Source organism: Ixodes scapularis, unplaced genomic scaffold (genome assembly GCF_016920785.2).
Source record: "Ixodes scapularis isolate PalLabHiFi unplaced genomic scaffold, ASM1692078v2 PGA_scaffold5__190_contigs__length_132052651, whole genome shotgun sequence".
In the NCBI taxonomy this organism is placed as follows: Eukaryota; Metazoa; Arthropoda; class Arachnida; order Ixodida; family Ixodidae; genus Ixodes; species Ixodes scapularis.
In genome coordinates this window covers 127073603-127095916 of record NW_024609880.1, presented here as the reverse complement: position 1 = coordinate 127095916, position 22314 = coordinate 127073603, and the positions used below count along the sequence as shown (strand labels likewise).

The window sequence follows — 22314 nt, the reverse complement described above, 5'->3', positions numbered from 1 at the left end:
GCTGAAGGCCGAGCTTCTAGTCTCAGCTTGAGGGTGAACGGAGTATACCTAATGGCTGAACTTCATGGAGCGAATTATGCGACGAATAACTAACGAACGCCGCCCGACACCACGCTCGCTTTGCGCGTGACGTGGCAGCCACTATGCTGATGCCACCCGCAGAGCAAAAGCTGCCGGACGAAATTGGTCGATTATTCGCAGCATATTCGTCCCATGGAGTTCAGCCTTTAAGTAAGGGGGCCGGTGGCCCAGTGGACTAGCGCTCACCAGCTCGGAGCACGTGGAGCGAAAGCTCCGCTGCAGAACCGAGGGATTCTGGCTTCGATTCCCACCCTTGGGCCCGTTTCGATATCGATGAGCGTCGTATAGCGGCGTGCGGTCGTGTATCACTATACTGCGTGATGCACGTTAAAGACCCCAGGCTGGCGGTTGTACTGCACTGGCTAAATTGCTCATCTACAGCTGGGAGACTCGTCGCCCGTTGAAGAAGACCAAGTTCTAGAGGCTGTATAAACATACACACACCAATGTTTTCCCGCTAAGTAAAAGTAGGAGGTGTAGAGGTGTGCGTCCTTCTTTATAATTGGGAGAAATGTTGAAGGCGTCGTGAGTCATACGTGGGAGAACCATGCAGCACCGAACGTGGAGTCTCCCACAAAAGAGAGTTGTATAGTATTGCGTATGGGGCAAACCCAAGCGCCGTGTGTTTGCGTTAGTGTTGCGTGCTCCACGCTGCGCATGCGCGTTGTTGTCATGCGCCAATGCAAGACCGCAGTTTAGGTTCCACGTGCGCGCAGTGTGAAACGCGCAACGCTAACAGAAACGCGGAGTGCTTGCGTTCGGTGGTATACGCAACACTTAAACTCACTAATACGAAAGACCCGTTCGCCGGGGCAGTTCTTGTGGCGGTGCTAAGCTAACCTTGTCCAGGAGCACCTTATGTTTATGTTTATGTTTATTCTTATTTTCAGTGACCCACCAACAGCTTGACGCCTCCTTAGTGGTGCACTTATTCCTTCAGAAATACAACGCTAAACAGGATAAAAGCAAAACGTTAGGAAAGAACAATAGCCTCAACACACTGTCGAAATTTACGCTTTTCATCAAATATATCAAGGCTAGCATTCGCACAAATCTGTTCTAAATGGTTATAAGTCAATTGTAGGCGTGTTATGGGTGCAGCATGATAAAAGTCTATAGGATAAAACAAAGTATGAAGTCTACAAGACTGACGAGGAACGTGCAAATAGATGTGGCCGAGTAGCTCTGGGGAGTCAATTATACCATTTACAATCTTATACAAGTATGTCAGTTCACGAATTGTTCTCCTGTTGTGCAACGAGTCTAACTTCACGAGTTCACAAATCCTCTCATAACTATAGAAATAATTCGGTTGAAAATAACGATCAAACAAAACACGAACAAACCTACGTTGAACACTCTCAATTAAACCTGAATTTGTCACTCCAATACAGTTCCAGACAACTGAGGCATATTCAACACGACTACGCACCAGTGAAGAGAACAAACGTAAAATACAAAGTGGTTTAGAAAAATCGCGTGTCACTCGTGTAATGGCTCCCAGCACTCGAAAGGAAGCATTCGTAATTGTGGTCACGTGATGGTTGAAATTAATTGCAGGATCCATAAAAACGCCTAGATCACGAATGACCTCAACGCGAGTAATATTGGTGGAATCTAATACATAGGGAAAACTCAGAATTTCACGCTTCCTAGAAAAGGACATAACTTTCGTCTTTGACTCATTTAAGAGTAGGTCATTTAAAAAACACCACGCCGAAATAGAATCTATATCGCGCTGAAGACATTTACAATCGTCAACCGTTTTAACCGCTGTAAACAACTTAATATCATCAGCAAATAACAAAAACCGCGTGTGTTTGATGCAGGAAGTTAGATCATTTACAAAAACCAAAAACAGCAGAGGACCGAGGTTACTGCCTTGAGGAACCCCAGAAGTAGATAAAAAAGGAGCAGATAATCGGCCGGATACTCGCACAAAGTTAAGCCGATGAGATAAGTAACTATCGAGGAGACGACAGTACTTAAGGGACAGACCGTAACTACAGAGTTTACTCAACAGTAATCGGTGATTAACTTTGTCAAAAGCTTTGCTCATATCAAAGTAGACTACATCCGCTTGTCCTCCGCTATGGACAGGTGGTACAATCTGATGTAGGAAGGAACACAGGTTTGTTTCTGTGGAGCGGCCTTTCATGAAACCATGTTGCTCAGGAATAATTTTCCGACAAAAATATGCGTAAAGGCGGGTATGCAAAACAATTTCATAAACTTTAGAAAAACTACAAAGGAGGGAGACTGGCCTATAGTTGTTAACCATGGATCGATCTCCCGATTTATGTAATGGAACAACAACAGAGCGCTTCCAAGCGGTAGGAAATGTTTCAGATGCAAGTGATAAGTTAAAGATATGAACCAAAACTGGACAAAGGAGTGGAGCACAACCTTTTACTATGAAGCTGGGAATTCCATCTATTCCCGTAGATAACTTTGGTTTCAATTTTTTAATTGCCTCCAAGACTTCAGATTCATTAATTGGAGCAACAGTCAAAAAATCCAGGCAGTTTATATTCGAGCTAGGCATTAGGCCATTATTTGTACTGAAAGAAGCACTAAAGTAGCGCGCAAAAAGATTAGTTTTAGAGACAGAATGGAACAAAGGTTCACCTACTTCCTTATCCTAAGAAATGTTGGTCTGACCACACTGCATCTTTACCAGCAGCCTGACACTGTTGCATCCAATGGGTCTTTTATATTTTTGGAGAATACTATTTAAGATGCCGTTGCGTACACGCGCTCAAAATCTGCGCCGGCAGTAGCATGTTAGGCTTTTGCTTGAAGGCGCACTTCCGTGGTTACAATATTCTTCTCGTGGAATTTCGAACCATATATTTTCTTTTATATATTTTTTTCTCAATAGAGCTTTGTGTTTTTTTTTTTTTTTTTTACGCTATAACGGAGCATTAAAAATATATGTGACGCTGGTTGTAACGTTTAAACCAGAGGTTAATTAAAAATAACAATATTTAACAGCACATAAAAAAAAAAAATAAACCCGCAGTGAACCAGGTTCGGCGACAAGTGTACCAAAAATATTGTGCTTGATCCTAGAGAAAATTGAGCATCGATGAAAAGGTTGCGCTAATATATGGCGGTTTACGTCTCATATTTCCCGGGTACAAAACAGACTTGAGCAGTAATTCGTCACTTTTTCAAGTAATTTTGTAACTGCCACCTTACTTTTTTTTTGCGGCAGTAATTTGTAATGTAATTTCGTTACTAATATTGGTAAGGAATTACATTAATCACTCGGTACTTTTTAGAACAATGAACATATTACACAAACTGGATCAATGTGAGCTGGCAAGTCAGCAACATAAAGATAACAAGTTCAACAAAATAGAAAGCATCGTGAAAAAGGAAATAACCGAAAAGAAAACACGATATTTTTTTTTTGTATGACCGGTCCATTGAACCACTAGAAAAACGCTCTCTGACGTCACGCCGCTGCGGTGGCGCTGCTGTCGGCACTGGGCATGCGCAGGTGATTTATCTAGGTCGAATCTGGTTTCTGCGCGCGCGCAGTGCCCTCGCCTGGTGGGCAAACGCGGGCTTGTTTTTAAACAATGTGTTGGTCGATATACAAATATAAAAAAACAAAGATCAAGAAGTCAACGCCGAGTAGGCGTTGCCTTTTTCATTTCGTAGCGGAGGTAGACGCTGCTACGGAGCAATCGCACCGCTAGCTTTATCTGCAGAATTCCAGGGACCATTTCCGGAGGCCGTAAGCTAGCGGAATAAAGAATGTGGTCTCAACTTTCGCTGCCCCGTCAACCTTACAGGTGAAGGGAGTGCACCCACATTCTTTCTCTTAAATACAATATTCTATTTTTACGAGCACTACCATAATGCGGGCGTACGAGAAATGGAAACGTAGTCTTGCGGACCATTTTTGAAAACATCAAAATATGTTCTTTTCCTTTCTTGACAAGTGTACGGGAAAAGTAACGTTAAAGTAATTTGTAACGTAACGAGTAATTCGGTACTTTTCAGCGAAAGTAACATGTAACGGTAATCCATTACATTTGAGGCTGGGTAATTTGTAATTGTAATCCATTACATTTTTCAAGTAACGGGCACAAGCCTGGTACAAAGCAATTTCTTCGATTTGTTTAAAATCACGAAAAACAGACGAAGTCAAACTTGTTTTAGCAGCAACACGAGGCCTGAGCACTACAAGCTTGTTCGAGTTCTGCTGCGACGAGAGTGTGCTGTGGGCGTATGAACTCACCTGCCAGGGCGATTGCCAGCAGTACCCTCATTATCTGAAATCAAAGAAAGAAAAATGAAAATAAGTAATTGTTTAATTATATCTCATTTATTTACTCCCTACCTCGCAGTTATTATGGAGTCCAGAGGTGCTGACAAGCGGAGTTACAATGTAAACTAAGACTGGGGGCCCTTTCTTATTATTAATTAATCGGTTAATCGATCAATGTTTTATTCGCGATTAGTATTTTTTACCGATTAATCGGCGGAGCTTTAGTTTGAAATTTCGAGGGAGAGAGTATAATAATGCTTGCTTTACTAGTAGTGCGGATTTGTGTAGCACTGTTTTATTTCACAGCGAAACACTTTAGCATTATCTATGCTTGTAATCCAGAGTTATTATCATGTTTAACAAATAATGTAAATATATATTCTATTCCTAAAATTCTTTGCCCCTGTTTTATTTTTGGGCGTTTCAGCTTCAAGTTTCAAATGAGGCTGCCGACAAGGATTACATGGCAAGAAATAGTAACAAGGAATATCTGGTTTTGACACTTTCTACACATTATGCCTGAAGTTCAAAACCACCGATTAATTGATGATTTATCGATTAAAGGCTAGTGTTTAATCGTGTTAAAATGTTTAATTAAAGACGAGCCCTAATGTGAACAATTAAGGAAATCAAAGGTGAGGAAACGAGGGAACTCACGAAGGACACACGAAGAACTAGTTTCGATATGGACTTGTTACTGACTAGTTTTTATGTTAATAATATATCATTAGAGGTTTTCTGTCCTGAACCTATGCACATTGAGAAGCACAAACAAACAAATATAATCAAACGTGTTTTAGGGTTTTGCCTGAGGCTCCACTGTAGACTGACGCACAAAATGAAACTACTCTAAAGCCGACTGGTTATACAGAATACCAAAGACAGTCTGCAAACAGATTCGAACGCGAGTCACGACGAGATTGAGTTCAAGGAGGAAACTTGGCAGGCGGCATTCGAACCACGGATATTACTGTGATTCGTGCTTGCAGACTGTCTTTGTATTATGTATGAGCATCAGTGTTGTAGGCGTTGCCGAGAAAAAGTAACGAAATACGTAACTCCTTACTGGAAAAATAAAGGAACGCGTTACCGTTACCGATAAAAAGTAACGCACGTTATTTTTGCGTTACTTTATATTTACAACTTGACAATAGCAGCGTTTTTTCTTTTTTTTTTCTTTTCTTTTTTGACGACATCGCTTTCCGACACTAGGACAAAGGGCGTGAGCTTACGGGTTTTTGCTGAGGTGGAACTTTTTGCGTGGGGAAAAGACACGCAAAATTATGAAGGTATGTGGAATGAGTGCAATAATTAAATACTAGGCGTCTATACTTGGTTTGCGCTTAAGTCCAGGCGTAGTCGACACTAATAGGACCAATGAAGCAGCGTCAACAACGCAACTCACTGTACCTTTTCTTGTTTATGATTAGTTCAGCGATGTTAGTACACGTACAGAAACTTGACGAACACCATGCGTAGCTATCGATACTTGGGGGTCGATCTTGATTCCCGATTATGTTGGCGTCGGCACGTAACGAATCTTGTACGTCAGACGGCGATGACGACATCTCTCATTCGTCGACTTCGTGGACTTGAGTGGGGATCGTCCCCTAAAGCCCTACTATGCGTGCACCGGGCGCTTAACCTTTCCCGCATTCTTTATGCAGCGTCATATTTGCCGCCTACGCAATCTCTATGGGATCAGCTGGAACGATGCCACCGAGCCGGAATAAGAATGGCTCTTGGTTTTCCCTCGTACTCCCGAATCGATGCAACGTGGATTGAGGGCCGAGAGATGCCGGTAGCTTTACACGCTGTGAACCGTGCTCTTAAACATCTCGTTCGGCTTGCTGAGTCGACCAGTGGTGTCTCGCTGTTTACTGACATGCAACAGCGTCATCTTTCACAATATGGCGGTCACTGCACCTCTCTAGTTGAGGCTCTCGGCTTCATACCCTCCGTCCATTCTCCTCCAGTTGACTCCCCGTGGAGCAAGCACCCGTTCACCATCTACGAGGACATCCCGGGTTTCCACGGAAAATCACGACACCCCTGTGTGGTTAGTCGAGCCCTGACAGAGGAGGTGATGACGTCTCGGCATTCCTCGTTTACGGCCATTTATACTGATGGCTCTGTCGACTTCATTCATGATGTCGCGTCTGCAGCTTACCAGATCCCATCGGAACCCTGCTCATGGTCAGGACGGTTCGACCATGCCGTGTCGTCGACTACAGCTGAGCTGAGTGGAATCCACGCAGCTCTTCTTCACATCACGACGAAACCACCTAATAACTGGCTTTTGGCAACTGACTCTCGGTGTGCTATGCATAATATCCTCAGCAGCAAAGGCGCCAATCCTGATTTGGTTTGTGAAATAATTAGGCTGGGTCATCTACTTGTCTCCCATGGTTCTAACCTGCGAGTACAGTGGATACCTTCGCACATTGGCTTACCCGGAAATGAGATGGCTGACCATCTGGCCTCAACCGCTCTAAAACAAAACTGCAACTCCCACTGCGACGTTGAATCTCCCCAGCCACTCTGACCCAAGATTGGCTATTAAGACTTGGATACAACACAAGCATCCCGTTTCCAGTGTGGCGTCTGATGAACCTCCTCCTCCAGCTTGTACGCGTGGCCTAACACGGAAGTTCGCTTCTCTTCTCCACCGCTTAAGAACAGACTGCGCGTACACGCAAGTGAACCTGCACCGTATCAAAAAAACAACCAGCCCCTTCTGCGAGCACTGCGATCAACCAGAAACGCTGACGCATATATTTTTTGAATGTAGACACTACAATACAGAAAGAACCGTCCTTCTAGCTTCACTGAAGAGCCTCGGTGTTTCACCCACCCTCGTGGATATGCTATTCCCCAAGGGTCCATCATCCATGTGCATACGTCTCCGAAAGACTGTGTTCAGCTTCTTGGATGCCTGTGGGCTTCTGGCAAGGCTGTGATGAGTGAGAAAATACGACCGCCGACTTCTCTTTTCGTGGTTGTGTGCCAGTGATAGTTTTTCTCGTGAAGTTTTCTGCGGGAAGTTTGTGAACATTCTGTGATGCTCGCGTTCTAGATGAGCCCATTTTCTCACTTTTGACTGATTTCTTGCCGACTTTTTATTTTACTTTAATTTGTTAACTTGTGTTTCATCATCCTATATTTCTCATCACCACCTGTTCCCCCTCCTTTCCCCTGCATTCATTCTCATCAATACTGCAATAACCCAAGCCCGTGAAACTTTTCCACAGCCAGTGAGAAAAACCTCACGTCAGGCAAACACCACCACCATGATGGCGCCCTTTTGACCCTGTCCGATTAATAGGGAGTTTTCGTAGACCGCGCTGCCCCCTCCGCTAAGCGTTCCGCAACGAAGAAGTTGCTACTGCGCCTGCGCGCCGATAGCCTTGACTGTGGAGTTCCCGCTATCGTAGCGGGTTGCGGAGGGCCTTGCGGGACGGCGAAAACGATCTACGAAAACTCCCTAATCTCATCAGCGCTTAGCGTCGACTGCGTCTTGGGTTAAGGTAAAACGAAGTATAGAGACACAAAAAATATTTAAGTGTGCTTTTTCCAGGTCTTGGGAAGAATATGTAACGAGTAACGTAACTACGTTAAGCGTTTCTCAAAATAATATAGGGAATTGTAGTAGGCCGTTTCCGCAGCCCGCTAAGCACCCGGATAGCGCTCCGTAATCCGCCACAAGACCTCGAACTATGCAGACAAGGCTGGCGGCGCGCATGCGCAGCTGCGGCGTTTTCTTCGGGGATACCGTAACGGGGGAGAAAAACGATCTACTGCAACTCCCTAATTAGCGTAGGTGCGTAAGCCGTTACTGTCTTGAAAAGGTAAGAAGTACGTTACTACGTTGCTGAAAAAGTTACGCATTACGCGTAACGCCGTTACTTGTAACGCGTTACCGCCAACACTGATGGAACAGTGTGACCCCGGCTTAAAGCGTAAGACTTTCAGTCAACATTCTGCCAGGAGACAGAGTGTGCATGCACTGCGTTTTCATAAATACATACCTAAAAACTACCCCAGTATTTTTTAACGACAATGCTAAGCTCAACGCTGCCATCATAAAATGCTTATGAGATGATATAATCTCAACACTGATCTTAAAAGCAGTTCGACAGGCCAGACTATTGTTTTATCTTTTAAGTAACAAAAATAGAATCGCCTTTATGAGGTGGCCGTGCCACCTATGTGACCTTGGAGGGACTCAACGATGCGGCGTGGCCCGTGTTCCCGAACCTCGGGTTCTAACTTCCTGTTCCGTCTGCGGTCAAAGCACAGTACCGTCAGTATGTGGCCGACGATCGGTAGCGAAAACTGTTTTCTCATTGTTTCGTTACTGGTACTTGGTCGCCGTATTTCGTTTTGTCTGAATACTACGCCACGCATAACTTTAACGTACTAATCCATACACGTCGCATTTGATCACTGTTCATCACCGAAAAAAGGGGTGAACGAAACAATAATACAGCATGGAGACATACGCCCCCGGACAATATAAACTAAAGCGCGCGATCTGGACCTTTTTTTTTTTTTTTTTTATGCGAAATCACCGGTTTTAGCTGAGCCAGTTCGTACATTGTTACTAATAGTGGGGAAACAACTTGAACACTAAACGATTACACGGGGCAAGAGACACATGCAGAAAGCTGTTTTGTTTTTTTTCGATAAAAGCTCCATTATCTTTCAAATTGTCAGAGTTCAAAGTCCGAGACGTAAGCTTCGCGTTCCCAGTCAAGTTTGAACCAAAGCTTTTTTAAGAACTTTCAGGAGAACCGCAAAAGCATAGGAAGCGGTTTCAGCTTATATTATCCGGGGTATTGCGAAACAACTAGGTTAACCTGACTTTTTTTTGACAGCCTATGGTTATAACGAAAATATCATCAAGATGCAGTTTACGCGTATGGCTGTGGATGTGCCTGTGCATTTGTTTTTATCGTAATCTAAACATTTCTGACTCAGACTGTCTTAAATTTCAGTCACCAGTGCCTGATCGCAAACGGTCGGTCCTTATGGCGGTATGTTTTGTACGCATGCTAACGGCTTATTAAACAAACTCTTCAAAAGAAGTTTACACAAAAGCGCCAGTCGGGCTTGCTTCCAGCATAGCAGCCGTTATCGAGACAAGTTAGGCCTAGCATAGACACCGCCCAACAAGAGTACCCGTGTCCCTTATCTGGCGCGAGCAAACGGCAAAAGGAAGTATATACAGCGTCTATTTGAAGACACATTCTTGAAGCCATTCTTGTCTCGCTCGCCTGCTCGAGCAATGGCTCCACTCTTCGGCAAGAGGTCGTCACGCTGACAGGCCGATGCAGACGCGGGAATCGAACACAACTCACCTGTGGCTCTCAATGAATTTCCATTAAAGTCGCCTTCTGTTTGTTCTTGATTCTGTAGGGTTGTTATTCGTGGAACTACATATTTTTGTAGACTTTATAAATATCAGGCTCTCTTCTTTTAAGGGCTTTCTGTTATTTTGTGCGTAAAACGGTACGTCAAGTTTCAGTGCAAAACTTTGAATTGGAAGAACAAAAAAAAAAAAAAATTAATTTTACATATTTTTGTAACGTATGTCAGCCATCAAAATCTCTTGTTCCTTGAATTATCTTGCTTATCGAGTAACAGGCTAAAAGTCCACTCTCAACGATGGTTATTGAAGTTAAGAATGATTTCAATTTCTAAACATAGCGAGACAACGCCGACGAAAGCTGGGTTGTGACTCACTTCTTGGCTATACTTGATTAAGCGCGCGTTTCCTTGCATGGTGCAAGAGTAGCGCTCTTGGCGCCATATTTACCTCTGGCGTGACGTCACGTGGTACCTATGGATGCCCGCAAAGTACTCGACGTTTTTTGTTCAGCTAAAATATGAGCACAACATTATGTCTGTGGGACCCGGTGCCTTCTGAAACTGCACTGGTGCTTACAAATTGCCCGCTTTCACCGATTCAGCTGCATACCTCGAAGCCATGTTTAAACTGCGTTTACATAAAACTACCACTCTCGTTTTCCTGCAAGATAACCTTTTAGAGAAGGTGCAAATGCATATACTCATTTCGGCCTAAGTTTGAAGTGCAACGAATTCAGGAAATGACTTCTCCTTTTGTTCAAATCCAGGGTTGGCTTTTCCTAGTCGAACCACACGTTGTCGCAGCCCGACCTTCCAACGAGCGACGGTTGCCGGCAACAGGGCGTATGCCGAGGAGCTAGTAAAACCGCTTGTTTCTGCGTTAGAGAAAAGAAGTAGCTAGGCACGTTTACTTACCGCTTTCTGCTAGAAGTTCCTTCTTCGTAGTGTGGCAAGACTGCGCCCGCGGAGAGAAAACCGCAGCTAACGGGGTTCGCTCCTCTTCCCAGCGAGAGAAGGCTTGAGAGTCGAACGTCCACCGGCAAGGCTCAAGTCCACAATGGCGCCCGGTGAGGGCCCTCGAACTTTAGACGCCGCCCTCGCCGCTGCTGTTACCTTGCCGACGCTATCGAGGTGGCCGCCGATAAGAGCGTACCAAGTCGCGTCCTTTTGAAGTTAACCACGGGTTGTTCTTCTCTTTATAAGGCGATGCGACGGGATTCTTAGCAACACGGTAAATACTTCGTACTGAGTCAGAGAGGGCTTACGCTCCGCCGTCTCTGACATGGTTTATAGCTGGTGGTTGAGACCCTGCGTGCGCAGAAGTAAACCCCGGATGCATGACGTGTGTGTGTTCGTGTGAGAGCAGGTGTGACTTCCGCGTACCCATGCAGAACTATGATATATGATTACAAAGTCTAAAGGTTCCGCCGATAAAAATAAAATGGAAAAAAATGAGTTGTGCACGGGTGTGTCTGGGTTGACATAGGCCCATGACCGGACCTTGTGTAGGTGGATGTTTTCTAGACTACGTACTGCGTTGGTCTTGAAGGCTGTTTTTCTTTCTAAAGTAAAAGTGAACCAACAACGTGGTTAGAAGAAAGTGATGTTTCTTTTTAAATGCAAGTTCTAGCTCGAGGGAAAGGCATTTAGTATAAATACCGTAGTTTTCACGCTTAGACCCACGTTGATATTAGACGAAATACGAAGTAACTCCTTTTTTGTTAGTATTTTATGTGTTTACATTGACTTGAAATGTAAAAAAAAATAAACGGACATTTTCTTGTTTTTTTTTTAATAAATCTTAAGTCAAGATAAAAACATTTCCGTTAGACACAAATGTTTTACTACTTAGGCAAAGATACAGTTAAGAACGGTCCTCCACCTAATATTTATTTTTTCATATAAAATACCGGCTTATGTTACCAACCGCTTCCATATAAAAGTTACGATTGATGATCGTTCATCCGTGCACATTTCTCGCAACAAATTCTTCTACGAGAGTGTACGTCATTTCAGATTAGGGCGATAAACCTCTCGAAATGAAATCAATTGGGGCTTTATACACCGGAGAAAATATTACCGTTGTGATGCTTCCCTGTCCCTTGTGCGTGCCACCCACTAAATAAATAGGCTACGCTTCAGAGCGCGGCACGTCAGTCATCTTTGTGCTTTAAATCCTTTCGCTTGATCATGTTCTCTGAGCGTGTATTGGACACGATTGTGACGTCAGTGTTCTGCGAGGACAGGAATCCAATCACAAGCTTCTTGTCCAAGCAGTGGCGGTTGTCAATGTTGCTCGAGGGACTTTTGACAAGGGTCTCGTTGCACCCACTCTGGAAAGAGCACCAAAATGGCGGCGCCGTCCATAAAATCTGGAAATGGAAAGTCGACAATCTAAACTTAACTTGTGACTCTAGTGATCGCTATTTCCTGTTATGGCTCAAATTTGGGCGGCGAATTCATACGGGTATTGTCGGTGACAGGGTAAAAACTTCTGGACGCGATGAGTCCTGTTCATCATTCCGATATCATCTCGTAAGGAAGCCGAAAAACAAATCGTGAAGTATAAAATGTGAACATGATAAATCATGCCCCATGTTTCCTAAGCTTTAAGTGACTAGAGATCCCTTTTTTGCAAAGGCCAGCGAGCAGTGCTGCTTTTAATAACACAAAAAATACACTTGACATATTTTTTTTTCGTATGCTCTCAGTATCTGAAGTATACTTTTCATATATACTTTTTGTACACTTTTTGAGACAAGCGCGTTGGTACAGTGTAAATATTTAAGAAAGAATTCAGCACAGAGGGACAGAATACGGACAGCACATCTTCCGTGTTGACCGCGTTCTGTTTTATGCTCTAATTCCTTCTTAAGTTTTTATACTTTTAGTGTACATCGTATCATAGCGGTGCGGTCTGCGCGTCGACCCAGTCTGGTGACTAAGGTATACGTTCTAAAAATATATAGTCAGTATATTATTAATACACATCAAATATACTTCAAGCGTACTTGCGACACAAGTGTACGTTATTAAAGATTTCAAAATAGTCATGGCGAGTTTAAGAAATGCTGAAATGGGCTTAATAAGGTAACGCGTCTAGCTGAGAAGCGGTAATAAGAAGACCGGGATGCACTACATTCTGCTCTTCTTGTTAAGCTGCCAGTCAGTGTGTAACTATTAAATAACGAGACTCATCTTAAAAAAAACAAAAAACAATTTATTTAAAAACATTACACAATGGCAACGCCGTCTTCTATGTACTTCCCTCACCCGCACCTGCAGCGTTTCATGCCAATTTTCCATTGCTGAAATCATTGCTGTAGGTCATCGAGTGATAAGTCCTTCTGAGCTCTGTCGCTCAGGGGCTCCGGAAGCGGGGGGGCAGGGTGGGCTTGAGCCCCTCCTGTCCTCAGGACCGAGCTGCCGAGCCCCCCTCCCCCTCCTTTTTTTTTTAGTTTGTGTGTTTGCAGGTTATCTGGTATAGGCCTTCGGCCTATCTGCTGTACCTCCGTCTCTCCTGAGCCGAAATAAATGAAATGACCCTTTATGCATGCTGACCTACCGCCCTCCTCACCTCCGCCAAGCACAAAAAGCACCGGGGCGACGGAGAGGCTTGCTTGAAACGTCAAAACCAGAAGAAAATGACAGGCAGGACTCATGAGCCTGATTGACAACCAGTTTAGAGCGAACAAAGAGGGGACAGTAAAATGAATGGATTCCGACAAGACGACGTCGGCGAGCGTTTGTCTGCTTCCCCCGTGTGGAAGCAAGAAACCCAGAAGATGCATGGTGCTTCTCTGGCCCGCGGACAAAACAGGCAGGCGGTACTACCGCGGCGCTTAGAGGCCATCATTAGGAGAGGAAGGGGGGAAGGGGGGGGGGGGGGGGCTGGTGAGCTTGAGTGGGGATTCGGGAGTGCTTAGAAAAGGCGAGTCTACGAGCTCCCAAATTTGACAAGGCGCCTTCGATGGCGAAAGCTTTGCGCGGATGCGGTGTCGTGCCCACAGTGTGGTGAGGTATTAGGCGACACCTGTTTACAAACCCAGGACAACACAACACAAAGTCTCAAACACAGCTCTTATCATTCAGCACCTTCCTTTTGTGATGCCTCCCAACTTGCATTGCCGCCATGAGTCCGAAGCGATCACGGTCGATGTACTTGACCCTGAGGTACATACCGATGTATGCAATCTCTGCCTCCAGTTGAGACATCCGATGGCCCAACATTGCTGTGTTTGAGATTTTGTGTTGTGTTGTCCTTCCCCCCCCCCCCCCCCCCCCCCCCGAGTCTCGGGGTTTTGTCTAAAACATTTAACACTTGTTTGTCTACGTCTGCGTTAATACATCATGCTTCCCCGAGAATCCCTAAATGAAGGAACGTTTTCATTTTTAGACATAGCCAATTTGGCATAGGCACAGCTGCGGTTGATATGTAAAAGTTGGTATAGGAAAGAAAAAATAAAGAACAGATGGTGCGGCTGATTTCAGTGGTTATCCAATCATTGTATGAGTTGTCAGTGCAAGCTTCTTACTGTTATTTTACTGAACCATTGTTTTACTTTGTTTTTCATGGATATGTGCGTGAATATGCGAACGCGCTGCATTAATATGTTTTCATTCCAATATGGCAATTAATGTCAACCTGAAACCAACCTAACCTTGAGGATTTCGGAGATGTCGAGCCCCCCCTCCAAAGAAAGACTTCCGGAGCCTCTGCTGTCGCTTTTGACTTTCCAGCCCCAACAAAAGAGAGTTTTAGTAGATCGTTCCTATAACGATACCCTATAACGATACGATAACCATACGATACCGATACACAGAACAGGAATGAGCGTTTAGTAGACCGTTTTGAAGACGATACATCCGATACGGTCACTTAAGGCGCTGGGGCACTCCCTAGTGGAAACGATTTGCAATTTCCAAAACGAAAAATAACGAAATAAAAGAAAGATGTTTCACTGAAGGAAAATTAACAGTTCTTACATTTAATAGAATTAAAAAAAAACATCAATTAAGTTTTATAAGTTGCAGAAATTAGAGAAATGCAGCAGCAAGCTACATCTAGCCAACTAAAGACATGCCAATTTAGCCCCCCCCCCCCCCCCCCCCCCCCCCCCCCCGTGGCTTGTCACGGGAAGCCATAGAAAGCACGGGTGGCACGGCCGTGAGCGAGTCGAGCGAGTGACCAACCTGAGCCATGGCGACGTGTGTTTTCGAGGATCCCTTGGCCTTAGCTGTTTTGAGGTGGGACGAAATTGAAGAACTTTCCTTTCTGGATATGGAGTACCCCGTTCCGCGGAGGTTTAGGTCCGGGCGAGGCTACTTGGATGTGCTCAACATAGATAGTGAAGCTTTCCGCCATCAGTTTCGTTTTGAGCAGATGGACTTAATGGAGCTGTGTAGCGCGCTGCGAGTCCCTCATACAATTAGGACGGCCCAGAACGTCGCCATCCCCGGGCAGGAAGCTCTGTGTATTCTACTGCGGAGACTCTCCTACCCCAACCGCCTCTGCGACCTGGAAGGCATGTTTGGCCGCCACTCTTCGACACTTTCGAGTGCGACGACTGTGGTGCTAAACCATTTGACGTCCACGTTCGGGCAGCTGACCGCGGATCTGTCAGCTCACACGTGGTTGAACCGTGCAAGCTTGGACGAGTTCTCCGAGGTAAGCATATTGTAAAGTTAAATTAAAAACACAAAAAGAAAAAAAAAATGCAAGTGCGTTGTTGATTTTGCTTTTGCAGGCGGTCCGCGCGAAGGGGGCACCTCTTCAGAATTGCTGGGGTTTCGTTGATGGAACGGCCCGCCCCATCTGCCGACCCACGGAGGACCAGCGGCTTTATTTCTCTGGCCACAAGCGTGAGCACGCCATCAAGTACCAGGGCGTCATGTGTGCCAACGGCATCATCGTGGAGATGAATGGCCCTTACCCGGGACACCGACACGACGCCGGTAAGTCAATAGCAAAAACTCGGAAATCGTAACCTACAGGTTCTTGGAAGAAGCGCTCATAAATAGAGGAACAGCCTCTATCACAGCCAAAATAAGTTGAAACGCCACAGGCAAGACCCGTGCTGCTATCAAGGCAGCCTGTGGAATTGTTCTGCAAACTGTGATGGGCGCCGTGGCCAACACAGAGTTCCTTCTACACTGGCGGCTCACCTCTATATTTCCGTGTCGTCTGCTATTGAGCAAATGGTTGCGACATTTCTTCCTTTCGCCAAACCTCAAAACCCACGCACGATGCAGAATAAATCTTTATTGCAGATCTTGTCGAAAGACTGTGCTTATGATAACACAATAATTGGTAAACGATTTAGTGCCCGAAACACATAGATCGCACCTACAGGAATGTGGTTCGACCTCAGGGTACACCACGTAAAGGGCGTTTTCGTGTTTCAAGGGACAGGGACCGCAAGCTTGCCAGAGCTGCATCGGTGAATAGACCTTTTTCAAAGCACGATGCTGCTGTCCACAGCACCGGGGACGCGACAGGAAAGTAAGGCGAGCAACTGTGCTATACCTCTTGCTCTCTTCAGTGTCAGGGGGGGCAGGCAATGAGGGATTTTTGCAAAAAGCATATTCCTTCCAATTGGAGTGGGAGCTTCAAGATGACCCGACCATCGAGGCATCCTTTTGAACAGAACTGCTGTTTCATAGGCAGAGAACACAGAAAATCAGGGTGGCACAACGAGCGCAGAAAGGGGTATGTCTTGGCCTCATCGTGCATCACAGTTTGCAGAACAGTGCGGCAGGCGGCTTGGAAAGTACTGCCTGCCTCACATCCTGGCTTTTCAGCTCATCTTGGCCGCGATAGTACAGAAGAAATACTATTTCATGCTTAAATGCTGAAAGTCAAGCTGGTGTTCTTCGGACAGGGAGTTAAACTCTTAAACTGGGGTGGAAAAATAATGTGACAGTACGAAGGGAGGCAAACACTTGTCCCATTGCTTTTTTGTTAAAGGGCGTTGTTGTATAAGCTTGGGACTGTGGAATAAAAGAAGACAAAGCTGAGAATGGATCAGGAATGGCAGTCCTTTACTCCTATCCTAACATGTCAGTTATGACTACTGCAGTAGACCTATTGCCACTGAATGCAGCACTTACCCTTGCGTGGTTACTTGTTTCATTAGGCTGCTTGCCAGAGTTGCGGATAGTTTTCCAGCGTGTTCGATCGTGCAGACGAGAGCCTGCATGCGAGCTGCCAGCTTGGCAGCTCACAAGATCATCGGGCATTCCAGTAAATCAATGTTTCGGTAACCATTAGCCCAGTTATTGAACACATGATGGCAGCATTCACAGTCGCTGACGCAGTGCAAGACACTGGCCGAACAAGGGCAGCAAGCTAAAACGATGTCAAGCTGGTAACCTAAGACTGTGCCTAACTGCCGTGGTGGGAATGATTTGTCCGCAGAAGTAAAAGTTGAGGGCTTTATGTGCCAAAGTAACGACGGGCGACTGGCACGCACCAGTGGAGGATTAATTTATACCTCCTGGGTATCTCGATGTGCAACAAAAAGCTCGGTTACGACGGCACCTTCTCTGTAATAAGCCTCTATCAGAGTGCTAGCCGCCTCGGTGGCTCCGAGGCGAGAGCGCTGTCCTACGGATCCTCATGTCGCGGGTTCGAATCCCGGCCGAGGTGCCCGCAATCTGACGGAGGCTTATTGCAGAGGAGGCGCCGTGTAACCGAGCTTTCGGTTGCACGTCAAAAGATCCCCAGGTGGTCCAAATAAATCCTTAGTCCTCCGCTGGGGCGTGCCAGATACCCGTCGTTGGTTTGGCACGTAAAACCCCCAAATTTGACTGTTCCATCAGAGTGCTGGCACCTCGGCGGGGATTCGAACCCGCCACCTGAGGATCCGTAGGCCGACGCTTTGCCTCGACCGAGGCGGCTGATGCGTCCACAGCTCTGATGTAAATCCCTTCGCGTTTGAAATGACAACAAATTTGGATGTTTTCAAACTGGAACATTAAACAAGGTGGCTGTGGCAGTGGCAACAGTACCCTCTGACCTCTAAATTGGCAAAACCAAACAAGGTCACACAAATCAATGTTTTGCTCTATGCAGTGAGGAAAGGGCGTGTCGATCTTTGTGGCTTATCGACGTGCAGGTGGTGATTGTCACTGTATGCTACTCAGTGTTTTATCGTTGTGTCTCGTCTGACTCCTTTTTCAGGTATCCTGCGGCTGAGCGGCCTTTATGAAAGGCTTGAGGACCTCGTGCAGGGCAGCGTATACACGATCTACGGTGACCCTGCCTATCCTTTGCGGCCTTTGTTGCAGAAACCATTCATGGGTGCTAGCTTGACTGCCGCAGAGCAGAACTTTAACAAAAAAATGAGCAGCGTGAGGCAAGCAGTAGAATGGGGCTTTGGGAAAGTGTCAACTCTCTTCGCTTTTGTAGATTTCAAAAAAAATCAGAAGCACAGGCTGCAGCGCGTGAGCGATATGTATCAGGCTACAACACTGTTAACAAACTGCCACACGTGCCTGTATGGCAGCCAAACCTCCACGTACTTTCAGCTGTCTCCGCCGACGCTGGATGAATATCTTTCACCTCGTTATTGACTTCGTATAATTTGAATTCTTTTTGTGCAATCTTTTTTTTGTCCGAGTGCCTATAGTCTGTTGCATGTTGCAACACGAGAGGGTAGGGCGAGGGAAAGGGAGGCCAGGGAGGAGGAAGTAGACGGAACCCTGGAGAGGAGTGGGGGAAACCTCCTCCTCTAGCGTTTCATCTGCTTCCTCCTCCTTTGTCTTTCTTTTTCTCGCCCTACCTTCTTAGTTGCAACAGACCATAGCATTTTTTATGACTATTTATTCCACGGGATGACTTTTGTGCAATTGTCTGGTTGCTTACCTGCTGCATTTCTTTTATCTGCCTCTTGTGTTCTTTTCAAAGCAGCAACCGTGTTCCTATATATATTGTTTTAGTTTTGTGAATGATACAGGTTTATATGTTAAGTATATGCTATTTCTGTTATTCGTCAAGCGCCTTCAGCTTGACATAAATTTTATCAGCGTGGTGATTTTCAAGTGTCTCATGTTATTGCTTTGCCAGTCATTGCCAACATAGCATTTGCTGTCTGTTCAATATTACACTCAAAATATTTCTTTGTATAGTAAATCGAACGGGCCTACCCCTGCCGTTTTTTTTTCAACTACATTGTTTAATGAAATGAAAGATTTATTGCATTATGTATTATGATGTCATACCACTTGCTCACACTTAACTTTACTTGTTAATTTGACCATTCACTACTTTAAGGTAATGTTCTTGCAGTTGGAGACGAAGCCTCCTCTCCTCTGCTCCAGCCTCCTGTAGCACATAAAAATTTTCTCTTTCAAACGCTAAGCGATTTTCGCTTAAGGTCACCTGGCGCTCTTCAATGGCCAGGCGCCTCTCCATTTGGCGCTCCTCCATGGCGAGATGCCTTTCCTCAAGAGCGATCTCTAGTTTTTTTATGCTGCGGTCCTCTTCTGCTCTCTTCTCCAGCGATGCAAGGTGCTCCCTGTACCGCTTCTGCCTGGTTGCTGGAAAAATACAACAAAGGAAACAATGCACACAGCATCAAATAAACAACTTTTTTAAAATTTTTCTTAGTGTGTAGGTTGACAATTGATTGAATGTTTATTTTATTGGACCTGGCAATTCAATGAAGGTACTGCACAAAAAATACTGGGTAATTCATGTGTGTTCAAACAGTGACTGAGATATGTCTGTCTAGTAAGCAAAAAATAACAAATGTAAATCACAGCCCAAAACTTCTAGAGCAGATTTGGAGAATTTCTACAAATGGGGTTATGTGTATCCTCTTTCAAAAGTTTAACGTATGTTTGAAGCATCTACTGAAAGATGGCAGTGCTTACCCTGTCCGCCCCAAGTCCTAGGTCGTGCGACAGAAGTAACCGGCACACGAGCCTGGACTGGTGGCAAGGGGGGTTGGACCAGCGGCACAGGGGTCGGAACCGGCGGCACAGGGGCTGGGGCCAGCTCCACAACTTGGTCTGTGTTGCCTGGTTGCCAGGCGTCGGCGTCCTCCACGCCGTTCATTATGTCAGCAAAGATAGACTGGCAGTTCTCAGAACCTGTAAATAGAGTATTCCATAAATATTTGTGGTGTATCATGACACACGCTGTGGAGCTGGGCATTGAAAATGTATGAAAAATACAACGCAGGTATGATGGAGTCAGATCTTCAAAAGACCATTCCAAAATATGTAGTGCCTCTTATCGTTTCCTCGACACATCACGACACTCCGATGTGCGGCGCGTGAGGGAAAATGTTCCATGAATAGAAGAAGCTGTTCATGCCGGCTTAGCATTCTGCATTTTCTGAATGCCTGAAACATTAATGTATGTTTAGAACATACATTAATGTATGTTTAGAACATACCTAATCAGAACTCGGCAGTTTACTCAAAGCTGTGCTCTGGGAACTACAGATGTACCCAAGTAAATTACACTTTTACTTGAGAGCAGCAGACCATGTAAGTCGTCCTCAGTAGGCTATTCGATGGGAACTCGCGAGTAGCCTAATATCAGTCGTAGACAAACGCGATTGATGGAGCGGTCATGACGACCTGACTTTCCTAACCAGGTGGGGTTCATGACGCACGTGTCATACTTACTAGACTGCCCTGCCACTGCATTATGATTGACCGGTCTGTACTCGGCTGCAGCCGCAACAACTCGCGCTGTAGTGGCAGCATCGCGAGCAGCCCGATTTGTCGCCGGCCTGGTAGTGGTGGCTGTGGCACGTTCCCGCGGTTCCAGCGCAGCGGTGGAGGTGGTGGTGGCACCTTCTACGGTGGCTGTCGCCTTCCTGAGCACTGGCTTAACCTTGTAACAAAATTCACAGGCCAGGTCAGCAACATCCTGCAGCAGCTGCTCTTTTTCGGTGTACTGCTCTTCCGTTCCGGATCTAAGGGTTTCAGGGGGATGCGGTATCAACAAGTGCGCCTGTCTTCCTCAAGCGTAGATCTGTTATTTCAGTCAACGAACATGAGTACATCTCCGTGTCGGGAAAGCTGCAACGCGAACTCGGTAGTTTGAAAACGCGCTTTCCTACGCGAAATGTCTAGCGGCACAGGCATGTGCGTTTCCAAACAACAAGCTCGCGCTAGCTCGCAGTTGCGCTAGCTGTTGGACAGGGTATGGCAGTATGCTAAAACTAGAGTGCCTCAATGTCCTTCTGTTTAGGGTGATGCCATCGTTGGTAGTACCCGATGCCGACAGCACGCGCTCACAGGGAAAATACAAAGAAATCGCAGGAAACAAAATGTCGCCGTAGCACAGTCAGCACCACGAGCGCGTGCAGGGACATGCACTTTCACGCGCTTCAGAACAAAAAAATAAAAATAAGCGTTCGAAACAAAATGACCAGATGTCATCACGCCAAGCAAAGCGCACATGAAGGCACCCCAGCTAAAACGCTTCTGAACTTTCAAACGGGACTCAAAAACGACTTACTTTCTCAAGTTTGTGCGGTCGTCTCGCTTGAACAGACCGAGCAGCAGGGGTGCTATGTTGCGCTTTTTGGACTCCCAGGAGACTAGGGAGAGGGAAGTGACGTCAACGACACAGCAAACGCAGATTGGGTGTTGATTTCGTTTTCTTCTGTCAACATCCAATCTGCGTTTGCTCTAGTCGTTGACGTCACTTCCCTCTTCCAAGTCTCCTGGGAGTCCAAAAAGCGCAACATAGCCCCCCAGGTCGCAGCGGTCTCTCACTCCGCGAACACTGAAGTTCCTCCCCAGTGCTTCATTTAGGTTCGCGGCCACTGTATCCCACCGTGAAGAATTCACAAACGGATTCACCGCAAGCACTTCCCTTAAAAGGAGGATATCCTCGATGATCGTGAATCGTTTTCGACCCGCTTGGGCAGAAAGAGGCTCGAGTGGAGCGGCCATGATCGTTCAGCTTTTGCCGGATCTCGTCAACTCTCGCGATGCACGAGAGTGCGCGCGATATTTCCCGATATTCCCGATACCTGCGCCCGAAACACCCGATACTCTAGCGCATGCGTGATGGCTCCGCCGCAGTATCGGGTATCGTTATCGGAGTGAGAAACGATCTACTAAAACTCTCTAAAGTCAAATATCGTTCCTTTCAACTCAGTCTTCATCTCGGGGAATAAGGAAGAGTCAAATGGGGCCAGGTCAGGTGACTATATGGCGGATGTTTCAACACGGTGATGCTACGCTGAGCCAGGAACGACATGGCTGGAGGAACGATTCATGGATCCTTTATGGCCAGCACACAAAGCCTTGACAGGCATGTCGTTCCTGGCTCAGAATAACATCACCATGTTGGAGCATCCGCCGTACTTTCCTGACCTGGCCCCATCTGACCTTTTCTTTTTCCCCAAGACCAAGTCTGGGTTGAAAGGAACGAGGTTTGACCTTGTTGGGCAAAAGCGACGGAGCTCATGAAGGGCTTATCACTCGATGACCTACAGCACTGCTATCAGCAATGGAAGATTCGCAGGGAGCGGTGTGATGACAGGGGAGGGGTGTACATAGAAGGAAACATTACAATTTGGGCTGGACGATTGATCGATTAACCTACCGAT

General features: G+C 45.9%; 4 protein-coding genes across 4 annotated transcripts in view; 2 read left to right on the top strand and 2 right to left on the bottom strand.

Annotated features, from left to right (window-relative positions):
- Positions 1-4420, bottom strand: part of LOC8052634 — a 39093-nt gene extending 34673 nt beyond the window's left edge. The window contains exon 1 of the mRNA XM_029982417.3: positions 4334-4420. Coding sequence (XP_029838277.3) covers positions 4334-4364 — 31 coding nt within the window. The 5' untranslated portion in view covers positions 4365-4420. The remainder of the gene's footprint in view (positions 1-4333) is intronic.
- Positions 4421-14933: 10513 nt separating this feature from the next.
- Positions 14934-15616, top strand: LOC121838242 (the record flags this gene model as incomplete). The annotated part of the gene is made up of 3 exons (XM_042294344.1): positions 14934-15401; positions 15481-15581; positions 15613-15616. Coding segments are annotated over exons 1-3 (573 nt in total), but the record flags the coding sequence as incomplete, so codon positions are not given.
- Positions 15617-15624: 8 nt separating this feature from the next.
- LOC120846806 lies at positions 15625-18307 on the top strand. Its single transcript, XM_040503946.1, has 2 exons — positions 15625-15688; positions 17916-18307. Exons 1-2 carry the CDS (start codon positions 15625-15627, stop codon positions 18305-18307), a joined length of 456 nt encoding a protein of 151 aa, XP_040359880.1.
- A 607-nt stretch (positions 18308-18914) lies between these two features.
- LOC120846807 (translation initiation factor IF-2-like) lies at positions 18915-20490 on the bottom strand. Its single transcript, XM_040218685.3, has 3 exons — positions 20372-20490; positions 19610-19828; positions 18915-19273 (listed from the first exon to the last, which is right to left on the bottom strand). Exons 2-3 carry the CDS (start codon positions 19791-19793, stop codon positions 18975-18977), a joined length of 483 nt encoding a protein of 160 aa, XP_040074619.1. The 5' UTR covers positions 19794-19828; positions 20372-20490; the 3' UTR covers positions 18915-18974.
- Between the last annotated feature and the right edge of the window lie 1824 nt (positions 20491-22314).